At 52.0% G+C, this 12,380-nt stretch overlaps 1 protein-coding gene across 1 annotated transcript in view; it reads left to right on the top strand.

Annotated features, from left to right (window-relative positions):
• The first annotated feature begins 104 nt into the window (after positions 1-104).
• Mta1 (metastasis associated 1) overlaps positions 105-12,380 on the top strand; it is a 60,168-nt gene continuing 47,892 nt past the window's right edge. Inside the window, exons 1-4 of the mRNA XM_013012698.1 lie at positions 105-224; positions 443-473; positions 726-846; positions 943-993. Of these exons, the coding sequence (XP_012868152.1) occupies positions 105-224; positions 443-473; positions 726-846; positions 943-993 (323 nt within the window). The remainder of the gene's footprint in view (positions 225-442; positions 474-725; positions 847-942; positions 994-12,380) is intronic.

Below are 12,380 nucleotides of genomic sequence, written 5' to 3'. Positions count from 1 at the left end.
TGAGGTCACGGGGCCGGCACGTGGGGCCGCGCGCGGTGAGGTCACAGTCGGCAGGGTGGAGCCGGGCTCCCGGCCCTCCAGGCCTGGGCCTCCCGAGGGCAGTGATGGACCACAGGAAGTCCCTCCCCCAGGAGAAGACCTCACAGTTAGCTTCCCCACCAGGCGGGTCCGCAGGCCCGCCGGACGCGCAGAGCAACCGGCAGGAACTGCAGACACAGGACTGGGTAAGCGGAGGACCCAGCCCCGGGGGACTGACTGGGGGAGGCGCTGAGAAGGGCCCTCGTGGGACTCAGGGAAGGCTGAAGAGACCTGCTTGCCCCACCCTCCTGGCTCGGCCCCAGGGCGGCCTTACGTCCCTCTCCTGCTCTGGGCACCATGGAGATGTGGCCTGAGAGCAGGGAGGGGTCTGGACAGCCTGCTTAAGCCCTCTCCGCTGTCCCAGGGCGTGCACCCACCCTTGAATGACAGGGGGAGTAAGGCCCCCAGGTTAGGGACAGCGCCTTCCCCACCAATAGGCACCATCACATAAATGTCCACAGCAGCTCTGCCCTGACCGCATCCCTGGCCACCTCAGAGCACACGAGAGGTACAGGCACGTGCAGGCCGTGGGGTGCTCCTGGAGCCGAGGGAACGAGCTGCCTGGGTGGGCTCCCCTGCCAGGAGACCAGTGCAGGAGGGGAGGGGCTACTGATGCAGTTTCTGACCCCTCCTGCTTGTGCATCCAGGGCCACATGGGGAACCCTTAAGCCATGCGTTCGTGTGTCTGTGTCTGATGGGTGCTTCTGAGGACACAGGTGTGAACAAAGCAGGATGTGGTGGTGGCAAATACCAGCACCAAGCAGGATTGTGAGTTCCAAGCCAGCCTGGGCTAAAACAAAACAAAACGAAAAGCAAATGAAGAGGCTGGTAGAGCTGCCTGCACAGCTGCTCTGTGCCCTCTAGGTCCTGCCTGGTGCTACAAGAGCAGGCACTGGGGGCCCTGCATCCGCTTTCGTGAGGCCATCTCATGATGAGCAGCGTCAACTGTAAGCACACAGAAACGTTGCTTGTTGTGAGTTTTTCTAAGGAAGGGAAGCAGAAGTCAGGTGCCAGTTGCTCACACCTGTCATCCTAGCTACTCAAGAGGCTGAGATCTGAGGATCATGGTTCAAAGCCAGCCCAGGCAGAAAAGTCCGTGAGACTTTTATCTCCAATAAACCACCAGAAAGCCAGTGGTGGCTCTGAGGCTCAAGTACAGCACTAGCCTTGAGCTGAGGCTAGCCCAGGCCCAGAGTTCAAGCCCCACAACCAACAACATCAACAGAAAAAGAAGAGAAAGAGGGAGGAGGAAGAGGAGGAGGAAGAGAAGGAGGAAGAAGAAGAAAAGCAAATGCATAGCTTCCATCCTAGACAGGTGAGGGGAAGGCACTCTATGGCTGAAAGTCAGGGCCAAGAGGACACACTGGATCCATAGCAGGTCCTAGATTAGGGACAAGGGAGCCATTTATTTCTGCCACTCTCACACCTCTTTGGGGTTGGCTCCTGTGTGAAGTTCTCGCATCCCTTCCCTCCACTGCTCTTCAACCCTGCTGTCTATAGTTCTGAAGGTGCCCACACTGCTCCCTCTGCCTGTCCTGTAGGTGGTCCCTTGGGGGACACTCTTCTCCAGCTCTTCTCACTGCCATTTGTTCAGGTCTCAGGCATTGCCTCCGATGGAGCCCCTGGCTGGCTGACATGAATTTTTCACCCCTCCTTTCTCAGCCCGAACCCCTAGAGCCATTACTTATTCTTACAAGGGCCCACAGTGTCATACATGGTGCCAAACAAGTGCTTCCAGAAGACAGCACCCTTGGGCTGAGGCCAGGGACCAAGGAACCCACCATAGCAGGGAGTCTAAGGCATCTGGGGACAGCAGGTGGAGATCCAGCCACAGTCCTGTGCTTCCAGTCTGGCCAACATGAATGCAGAAGTTTCTAAGTAAAATGACAGCAGAGACAAGACTAGGCATGAAGTTGGGCACTGGTGGCTCATGTCTGCAGTCCTAGCAAGGCCAAGGAGGCTGAGATCTGAGGATCTTGGTTCAAAGCCAAGCTTGGGTAAGAAAGTCATGAGATTCTTCAATTAAATACATACACACACACAACACAACACACAGAAATGGAGGTGTGGTTTAACTGGTACAGCACTAGCCTTAACCAAAAAGCTTAGGGATAGTACCCAGGTCCTGAGTTCAAGCCCCAGTAACAGCAAAAAAATAATAACCAATGCAAAAAGGGGGTGGAGTTATGGCTCAAGTGGTAGAGCACTTACCTTGCAAGCCTGAGGCACTGAATTCAATTCCCAGTACCACACACAAAAAAATTAAGTAATCAGTGCAGCAATGGGCAGACATGGCTCAAAGCTCTGAACACCAATCCTTACTGATATATATATATATATATATACATATATATACACACACGTACACGCACATATGCACACGGATAGGGAAAGTGAAATTATGCACTATTCACAGCAATATAGCCTACTTTAAATAATCTATATAGGCCAATTAAAAAATACATAGGCATGAGTAACTCACTAATTTCATATGCTAAAATAACCAGGCAGAAAATGCAGTAGGACGAATCTTGTTCTCTCTAGCCACTGAAACTATGACACCTTTAAAACCGAATCTGCACTTTTCACTACCATATACAAATATATTTGTTTTTTGTTGGTCCTGGGGCCTGAACTCTGGGCCTGGGTGCTCTCCCCCAGCTCTTCAGCTCAAGGCTAGTAACACCCTGCCACTTGAGCCACAGCGCCAGTTCTGGCTTTTTCTGCTTATTGGTGCTGAGGAATCAAACCCGGGGCCTCACGCATGCAAGGCAAGCACTCTACCACGGAGCCACCTTCCCAGCCCGCCGTTTTATTTTTTACTTTTTTCTTTTTGCTTATTTGGTGCTGGGGAATTGAACCCAGGGCCTCATGCATGCAAGGCAAGCGCTCTACCACTGAGCCACCTTCCCAGCCCCGTTTTATTTTTTAATGTTGGTTGTGGAGCTTGAACCTTGGGCTGCGTTGGGAACCCTGTTGGAGTTGTAAGTTCAGGGGTTATTTGAGAGTAGCTTGGAGATGCTTGTCCACAGTTGACTGATGAGCACGTGTGATGAGCAAGAACTGTGTCCTAAAAGGGAGGGGGTGGGATAAGAAGTGGCACGGCAAGGCCAAGAAAAAATTTCTTTTTAATGACATGACAGAAAATAAGACAAATAGCACAAGACAGGGTGACACAAAACTGCTGTGAGGTCTTCTAATTGGGCAAATGAATGGACTAAATGTTCCAACTGAAAGATGTCATTAGAGTGGACTGAAAGCCAAACCCAACAATGTGTGTGTGAATGAGGGGGCGTGATCTCAAGAATATTCTTAAATAAGGGTGATGGTCTGTAAGCAGCTTCCTATCAGATCACATTGAATTTTGTCAAACTGGGCAAGCTTCCTTTGAATTTGGGATTTGGTCGGACGGATAACACTACTGGGGCTGGGAATGTGACTTAGTGGCGCTGTGGCTCAAGTAGAAGAGTGTGCTAGCCTTGAGCACAGAGACGTTCAGGGACAGTGCCCAGGCCCTGAGTTCAAGCCCCAGGACTGGCATAAAATAAAATTACTATACATATGTGCCTGTTGGATGTATGTGTGTTGGGGTTTGAAATCAGGACCATCTCAAGGTTGTGCGTGTGCTGTACCGCTTAAGACATGCCTCTAGTCCTTCAGTTCCCCCACCCCCCACCCAATCTTGGAGCTTGAATTCAAGGCCTGGGCACTGTCCCTAAGTTTCTTTTGTGTAAGGCTAGCCACTTCAGCCACAGTACCACTTCTGACTTTCTGAGTAGTTTATTGGAAATAAGAGTTGCTCAGGGTAGCTTATGCCTTTAATCCTAGCTACTTAGGAGGCTGAGATCTGAGGATCATAATTCAAACCACATGAACGGGGTTAAGGGTTAGAGCAGGGGCTGGGAAGGTGGCTCCGTGGTAGAGCGCTTGCCTTGCATGCATGAGGCCCTGGGTTTGATTCCTCAGCACCACATAAGCAGGAAAAAAAAGCTGGAAGTGGCACTGTGGCTCAAGTGGTAGACTGCTAGCCTTGAGCTGAAGAGCTGAGGGACAGTGCCCAGGCCCAGAGTTCAGGCCCCACGATCATACCCCTAAAAAAAAAAAGAGTTGGAGCAAGCCTGGGAAGGTGGTTCAGTGGTAGATGCTTCCCTTGCATACATGTAGGCCCTGGGTTCAATTCCTCAGCACCACATAACCAGAAAAAGCCAGAAGTAGCACTATGGCTCAAGTGGTAGAGCCCTAGCCTTGAGTTGAAGAGCTAAGGGATAGCACCAGGCCCAGAGTTCAGGCCCCATGACCAACAAATAAAAAAAGAGTTGGATGCCCATGTAATTGTAACTCCTCTGTACAGTATGTTCACAAATAAAATAAAATTAAAAAAAAAAAGAGTTGGAGCAGCACTGCACCATACTTCCATCTGAGGTTTTTTCTGCTCCCGTTTTACAGGAGCACATGCCACATTTGAGAACAGCAGTGATGACAGGAGCCTAAATTCTTCGGCTCCTGTGACCTCTTGCTTGAGTTTCTCTCATCTTCCACGAGCTGTTTCAAATTCTCCATTTCAGAGATTGCACAGACACTGGTGATCCAGACCTGTGTGTCAGAGGGCATCTTGAGCAGGTGGCTTCACTGGCATTCATGATCAGGAAGGCTTCTGATGGCCTTTACTTTAGGGCTGGTTGCTTTCCCTAGAGAGGAACGTCTGGGGAAAAGTAAAGGGGACCTAGGGACTACACTTTTTTTTTTTTTCAGATTTATAGAAAGGTGTTGTCTCAGAGTCTTGGGATCAGAGGTCTGAAGGTATCAAAAACATTGATCTGTCGTCATTAGTTTGGGCAGCTGTAAAATACATCACATACTAGATAGCATATAAACATGTTTCCCATGATCCTGAAGGCTGAAAGTGCAAGGTTAACATCCTGACGGATTCAGTGTGGAGTTGGCCTGCTTTCTGATTCACGGACACCAGCCAGCCATCTTCCTGCTGTGTCCCCTGGGATGGGAGGGGGTGAATTCGTTCCTTGGGCTCCCTGTCTAAGAGAGCTGATGTCATTCATGAGAACTCCATCCCGAAGCCCTACTTGATGCCATTCTTGTGGACGCCTCAGCGTGGCCCCCTCTGGGCGTTCAGGGCAGGGCCTGCTCTAGGTACTTGACTGCAGGTGGTCTCCTGGTGTCTGTTCCCCATTGCCTTCCTTCACTGCAGAACTGTCAAACCTCCACTTTCCTCTTCTGAGGTCACTAAACCTAGACCCTCATGTACACGGTACACACCTTTACCACTGAACTATGAGCTATACTCCATCCCTCATCCTTTCCCCATTACAGAGAGTTGATCCAAGCTCCTCAAGCTTTCTAGGCAGGTGCTCTACCACTTGAGCCAGTTCTATGCTTTTTCAGACGGGGCCAGGCTTTTTGCCTGGGTCAGACCCAGAATATCTCATTCTACCTAGCCTTCCACATTGCTGGGATTACATGCCTCCTAATTGTTTTTGTTTGTGGTTTATTTTATTTTATGTTTTGCTTGGACTCAGTACAGGGCACTGTACCTGAGTTTCTTTTGCTCAAGGCTAGTGCTCTACCACTTGAACCACAGCACCACTTCCAGCTTTTTCTATTTATGTGGTACCCAGGGTTTCATTCATGCTAGGCAAATACTCTGCCACTGAGTCACCTTCCCAGCCCCCTGTTTTTTGTTTGTTTGTTTGTTTGGGGTTTGTCTTTTTTTGGTTGTGGGGCTTGAACTCTGGGCCTGGGTGCTGTCCCTCAGCTCTTCAGCTCAAGGCTCTTGAGCTACAGTGCCACTTCTGGTTTTCTGGTGGTTTATTGGAGATGAGTGTCTCACGGTCTTTCCTGCCTGAGCTAGCTTTGAACTGTGATCCTCAGGTCTCAGCCTCCTGAGTAGCTAGGATTATAGGTGTGAGCCATCGGTGTCTGGCCTCCCCTAATTGTTTTTAAGCTTATTGTTTAGTAATGTTGAGTGTTTCACATGGTTGTGAAACATACTTCCAAGACTTTTCCATCTTGTGAGCCTGAAACTACCCAGTTAAGTAGCTCCCTTCTCCCTCCCTGCTCCTGTTAACTACTATATCAATTAGTGTGATGATTCTAGGGATCTTATACATTTGGACTCATCTTCAAGCATTTAGTGGTTGGCTTATTCCACTGAATAAGTTCATCCAGCTTGTGTCAGATTTCCTTTTTTATTTTGCTGGTACTGACTTAAACTCAGGGTTTGCACTTTCACTTGGCTTTTTGGGGGAGTTAAATTGGATATAAGAGTTTCATGGAGGGCTGGGAAGGTGGCTCAGTGGTAGAGTGCTTGCCTTGCATGCATGAGGCCCTGGGTTCGATTCCCCAGCACCACATAAGCAAAAAGAAAAAGAAAAAAAGAGCCTCATGGATTTTCCTACTGGACTGGCTTTGAAGTGTGATCCTCAGCTCTCAGCCTCCTGAATAGCTAGGATTACAGGCGTGAGCCACCAGTGTCTGGCTTGTGCCTTCCTTTTGTTTTTCTTTTCCTTTCTTTCTTTTTTTTTTTTGTCGGTTGTGGGGCTTGAACTCAGTGCCTGGGCACTATCCCTCAGCTCTTCAGCTCAAGGCGAGCACTCTACCACTTGAGCTACAGCGCCACTTCCGGTTTTCTGGTGGTTTATTGGAGATAAGAGTTTCATGGACTTTCCTGCCCGGGCTGGCTTTGAACTGCGATCCTCAGATCTCAGCCTCCTGAATACCTAGGATTACAGGTGTGAGCCACTGGTGCCTGGCTCCGTGAGACTCTTATCTCCAGTTAACCACAGAAAACTGGAAGTGGCGCTGTGGATCAAGTGGTAGAGTGTTCCCCTTGAGCTGAAGATCTCAGGGACAGCGTCCAGGCCCAGAGTTCAAGCCCCGTGTGTGTGGGGGGGAATATGAATTCAGGGCTGGGTTTGTGGCTCAAGTGGTAGAGCACCTGTCTTGCAAGCAGGAGACAGCCCATTCAATCCCTAGTGCCACTGCACCAAAAACACAAAAAACACTAGAAAACCACGTATATATTTACTGTGCTTTGGGAATCTAAGTGGGACTCCCCAGGCTAGAGGAGGTATTGACAGCACTGGTTTCTAGAGGCTTCTGTGGGAGCCTTCCTTGCCCTTCTGAGCTCCCAGGGGCTCCTGGACCCTGCTCCCCCACCCTCCTGCCTTCACCCCGATGCTTAGGGTGTCCCTGTGACTGATGTGGCGGGGCTCACCCAATGGCCACAGAAAAGCCTCCAGTTTGATGTAAACGTTAGTTCCTGTTTGCCCTGTCACATGTCACACTGACAGGCCCCAGAGGCAAATTGGAAAGGGGAGCATGGTCCTTTCCACAGGTGCTATGTACATCTACTGGGCAGAGACCAGGTGCTACTTGAGGTCCCCCAGTGTGCAAGAAAGCTCCCTGTAACCACCAGTCCTACCCTTGTCTAGTGTCCCGGGAGGCCCAGGGATAGAGGAAGGTCTGTGAAGGCCTGAGCCAGACAAGGGGCCAGGGAACCCCCAGATGGTGACCTGTCTGAGGGGAGCAGGGGTTAGCCCAGTCCCTGGCCTCTGCATGGGCAGCACACTGCCTGTAGACAGTGAAGCAAGATTTTCATGTTTCTAGGCTGCCTCCATGCCTCCTCGGCCCTCAGGTCAGCCTCTGACCCCAGACTCCTGTCAGTGAGAGCGGCTCTCCATGGTGGGGGAGGGGCAGTGCGTGCAGGCCTGAGGTGGGACAGAGTGGCTGTGGGCTCCTGGGCTGGGCTGTCCTGTCCTGACCCAGTCACAGGCCAGGGACATGTGATGGCTTCCCTGCTTGGCCTCGGCCTCCCTGGTCTCAGTACTCACTCAGCTGGTGACTCTGGAGGGGAGCAGAAGCCTCTCTGGACACTTGAAGCAGAAGGGCGCTGGTACGTGGCAGCCGAAGGAGCATGGAGCCTACCCGCACCACGGGGCCTGCCGGGGCACCTGGGAGATGTAGTTCTTGGCACCGCCAAGGGTCCGCAGAATGTCCAGCACTGCCCGTTATAGAAACCAGCTGACTTACAAAACTGCTTGCTCATAATTAAAAATATGTTCTTCCTTAAAACTCTTCCACCTTTGATCAGCCATTTCTAAGGCATACGGAAAAAGATGGAAAATACACATAGAACTACTTTGTATTTAAGGTAGAAAAATCTATTGATGGGCTGGGAAGGTGGCTCAGTGGTAGAGCACTTGCCTTGCATGCATGAGGCCCTGGGTTGGATTCCTCAGCATCACATAAACAGAAAAAGCTGGAAGTGGCGCTGTGGCTCCAGTGGCAGAGCGCTAGCTTGAGCTGAAGAGCTGAGGGACAGTGCTCAGGCCCAGAGTTCAGACCCCACGACCAACAACAACAATAAAAATATCTATCGAATGACTTCTTCCCCCAAATTTAAAAGATTCTCTTAGCTTGCTCATGTAATAGCATGAAGGGTGGTACACGTGCTCTCCGGCTGGCTTGTACTCGGATGGTTCCGGCTCTGGCTCTTGACTGGTGAGGTGAGGCTGGTTCCATCTTTTTTTTGGCTGTGGGGCTTGAACTCTGGGCCTGGGTGCTGTACCTCAGCTCTTCAGCTCAAGGTGAGTGCTCTACCACTCGAGCCATAGCACCACTTCTGGTTTTCTGGTGGTTTATTGGAGATAAGAATTTCACTGACTTTCCTTCCTGGGCTGGCTTTGAATGGCAATCCGCAGATCTCAGCCTCCTGAGTAGCTAGGATGACATGCGTGAGCCACCGGCACCCGGCCTGGTCCCATCTTTGCACCTTGGCACTTACTCTAGTGTTTCAGGCTGGCAAAAGTGATTCTATCAGGCCAGCACTCTTGTGCCAGGGAGGAAGGATCTGGACCACTTACATTCTCCAACTTCTACTGTTGGACTTAAATTCTAAGAAAATGTTTTTTTCTGAGGCCTTCACACCTGTGAGAGCATGGCTGGGGAAAGGTTAGGGTTGTTTTCCTCAGGGCTGTCGGGGCTTTGACTGGTGCTGGAGAAACCAGATAGCTGGTCTGACACAGGCTTTTTCAGAAGAAGAAGAAAAAAAAAAAAGGTCCCGTTAACCTTTGAAGTTCAGTAACGAGCACACAGAGAGGCCTTAGTGTGAATCATGCTGCCTGATTTTCTAGAACATGCTGTGGCCCTCTCCCACGCAGGTTCAGCTGTCATTTTGGAGACATTCCTGAAGCCTGTGAGTACTCTCTGTGGTCCTATGCTCCGAGCCTTGTGCTGGGCAGCCTCCCTCACCACGCGGCAGCCTCAGGATCCCTGGAAACACAGTCAGCTCAGATGATCCCAGCCTCCAGAGGTAAAGCCAAAATACCCACAGCCCAACAAGGTCCTGCGCAGGGGAGCTGGGCCTGCCAACTGACCCCTGGCCCCTGGGTGGCAGCCTCAGAGTATAGCTCGCCTCTGCCTCCTGCCCTGCCCTCCCCAGATAAGCAGGGCCCCTCGGCATGGTGGCTGCGCCCTTGTTCTTGCTTTTGGGAGGCACTCAGCACCTCATGACATCCTGCACTGTTCATCCCTCCTGCTGGGGGTACACTTGCCAGAGCTTTGTTCCCTTAACTTGCCCATCCACAGCGGTTTGTGGCACGAAGCAGGGGTTCAGGAAAATAACAGTTGAATGAGTCAGTTTACTTGCTTTATACTTGTCCTACCCTGAAATGGCCTTTCTCCCTTTAGTAATTCAAGCATCTTTCTCTTGCTGCCTGTGACTTCCTACAGCTCTTCATTTTCTCCTGGTGCTGTGTGTGTGGTGTGGTGTGTGTCCTGGGGCTTGAACTCAGGGGCTGGGCACTGTCCCTGAGCTTTTTCACTGAAGGCTAGCACTCTACCACTTGAGCTACAGCCCTACTTCCAGTTTTCTGGTTTTGAACCACGATCCTCAGATCCCCGCCTCCAGAGTAGCTAGGATGCCAGGTGCCAGCCACCCGTGCCTCATTCCTTTGTGCTGTTTTGTTCATGTGCATCTGAGCACCTAGCTTAGGCCTGTGCTCTTTGAAGTGCAGCACTCCTGCGGCAGTCTCTTGCACCTCCCGGGTACTCTCTTCTCTGCTAGGTCCCCACCTGCCCTGTGCCCTTCCTTCCACCGATATTTGGGGAACCAAATGATGTCACCGCGCCACTTCCTGAGCCTGCTCTGTATGGCAGCACTCCTCTCTCCTGAATGTCTTTTGCTCTGCTACCAAATGGACAAATTCTTAGTCCCTTTTACCACTGCCTGAGAGCTTCTGCTTGCCTTGGAGCCAGGTTAAGGTCAGGTGATGTTGTCAGTCTACCTTCTTTATAGTCTGTAGATAAAGCAGAGTGGTCTACCTGCCAGTGCTAGGTACTTGCCTTGTGTGTGTGTGTGTGTGTTTGCGCGCACGTGCGCTGATCCTGGGGCTTGAACTTGGGGCCTCATCACTGACTCTACCACTTGAGCCACAGCCCTACCTCTGGCTGTTTAGTGGTTAATTGGAGATAAGTCTCATGGACTTTCCTGGTTTTGAACTGTGATCCTCAGATTTAACCTCTCGAGTGGCTAGAATGACAGGTATTAGCCACCAGCGCCCAGCTTCCTACCTCTTCTGAGGTAAATGCCACTCTGCACTGGGTTGGAATTTAGATCTGTGTTCTGGCAGCCATTCCTCAGCGGGCCTCTCTTCAGTAGCGGGGGCTGAATGGTTCTCGTGTGTTCACTGGGGAGGTTACGCAGTCTGCTGTGCTGGAGCCTGTCCTCTCCGGGAGGGAGGCAGATGCTGGGATGACAATTCCTAGTTAGTGATGAAGAGATTCTGTTATGCCACATTTGCACACGAAGGCTAGCTCTGTGTCCACTGTTCTGTCTTCCGCCCATTTGGGGAGACTTTGCAGTATATCACCACCTGCTTTCTATGCTTCCACTTCTAATACTTCCTGCCTATGACAGTCCACGCAGCCCTCCCAGGGCCTCTGCTTTCCCTGGCCTGCATCTGGCAGCAGTTTGGGCAGCTCCAGTTCCCATCTGCTAACCAGTAGCATTTCCCACCTCATGCTGTGATGGTCTGGGTCCTCCTTGGGATTCTCCATGTTTGGTCTCAGGACCCAGCTGGTTTACTGGCCAGAGTCTGGAAGGGACCATAGGTGCTGTGCATGGGTCCTGAGCCCCTGATCACCTATCTGCCTAAACCCTGCAGTGACCCAGTGCTCTCTGCTTTTGGTGATGGTCTCGGAGCTTGAACTCAGGGCCTAGATGCTGCCCCTGAGTTTTTAGCTCAAGGCTAATGCTCTACCACCTGAGGCACAGCTCCACTTCCAGCTTTTTGCTGATTATCTGGAGCCACAGTGCCACTTCTGGCTTTTTCTGTGTATATGGTACTGAGGAAGGGAACCCAGGGCTTCATGCATGCTGGGCAAGCGCTCCACCACAGACATCAAATGAGCACAAAAGCAAACAAATCTCCACAAATCCTGGATGGTGCCAGAGGAAGGGGAGGGGCCCCCCTCTTCACAGAGACACTGCCTGCCCAGCTCTGGATCCCTGTTGGTTCTGGTCAGAGGCTTGTGGGGTCCTGGGACCCGTGGGAGAGGATGTTCTGAGCAAAGGCCTTCTTTTCCTTGGTCATCTTATTTATTTTTTTGGTTGGTCATAGGGCTTGAACTCTGGGCCTGAGTGCTGTCCCTCAGCTCTTCAGCTCAAGGCTAGCGCTCTACTACTTGAGCCACAGCACCACTTCTGGTTCTCTGGTGGTTCATTGGAGATAAGAGTCTCATGAACTTTCTTGCCTGGGCTGGCTTTGAACTGTGATCCTCAGATCTCAGCCTCCTGAGTAGCTGGGATGACAGGTGTGAGCCACCAGTGCCTGGCCTCCTTGGTCTTCTCACCAGGCCAGGGGGGAGAGGTCTTGTCCAGTCAGGGACAGGGGGTGTCTAGGGGCACACACACAGGCTATCTGTTGGGTGGAGAGGGTGATCTGGGAAGGGAGGCATGGGCAGGGGCCTGCAGTCCAAGGCTGGACCCACAGCCCCGCTCTCTTCAGGTAGGTGGAGCTCGCAGAGTCACCTGGGAGGGCGGGAGGACCCCCGGTGTCCAGAGGTCTGACCAGGGAGAGTGGGGAGGGCCCACTCCAACAGGGGTGAGCAGGACGGGCCACCTAGGGATGGGGTGGCTCCATGCAAGGAGGGTGTCCGGGGAGGGGAGCGGGCCCACGGGGGAGGGGAGCGGGCCCACGGGGGAGGGGAGCGGGCCCACGGGGGAAGGGGAGCGGGCCCACGGGGGAGGGCAGCGGGCCCACGGGGGAGGGCAGCGGGCCCACGGG

The sequence above is a fragment of the Dipodomys ordii genome, unplaced genomic scaffold (genome assembly GCF_000151885.1).
Source record: "Dipodomys ordii isolate 6190 unplaced genomic scaffold, Dord_2.0 Scaffold2, whole genome shotgun sequence".
NCBI classification, from domain to species: domain Eukaryota; kingdom Metazoa; phylum Chordata; class Mammalia; order Rodentia; family Heteromyidae; genus Dipodomys; species Dipodomys ordii.
This window is presented reverse-complemented; position numbering and strand designations above follow the sequence as displayed.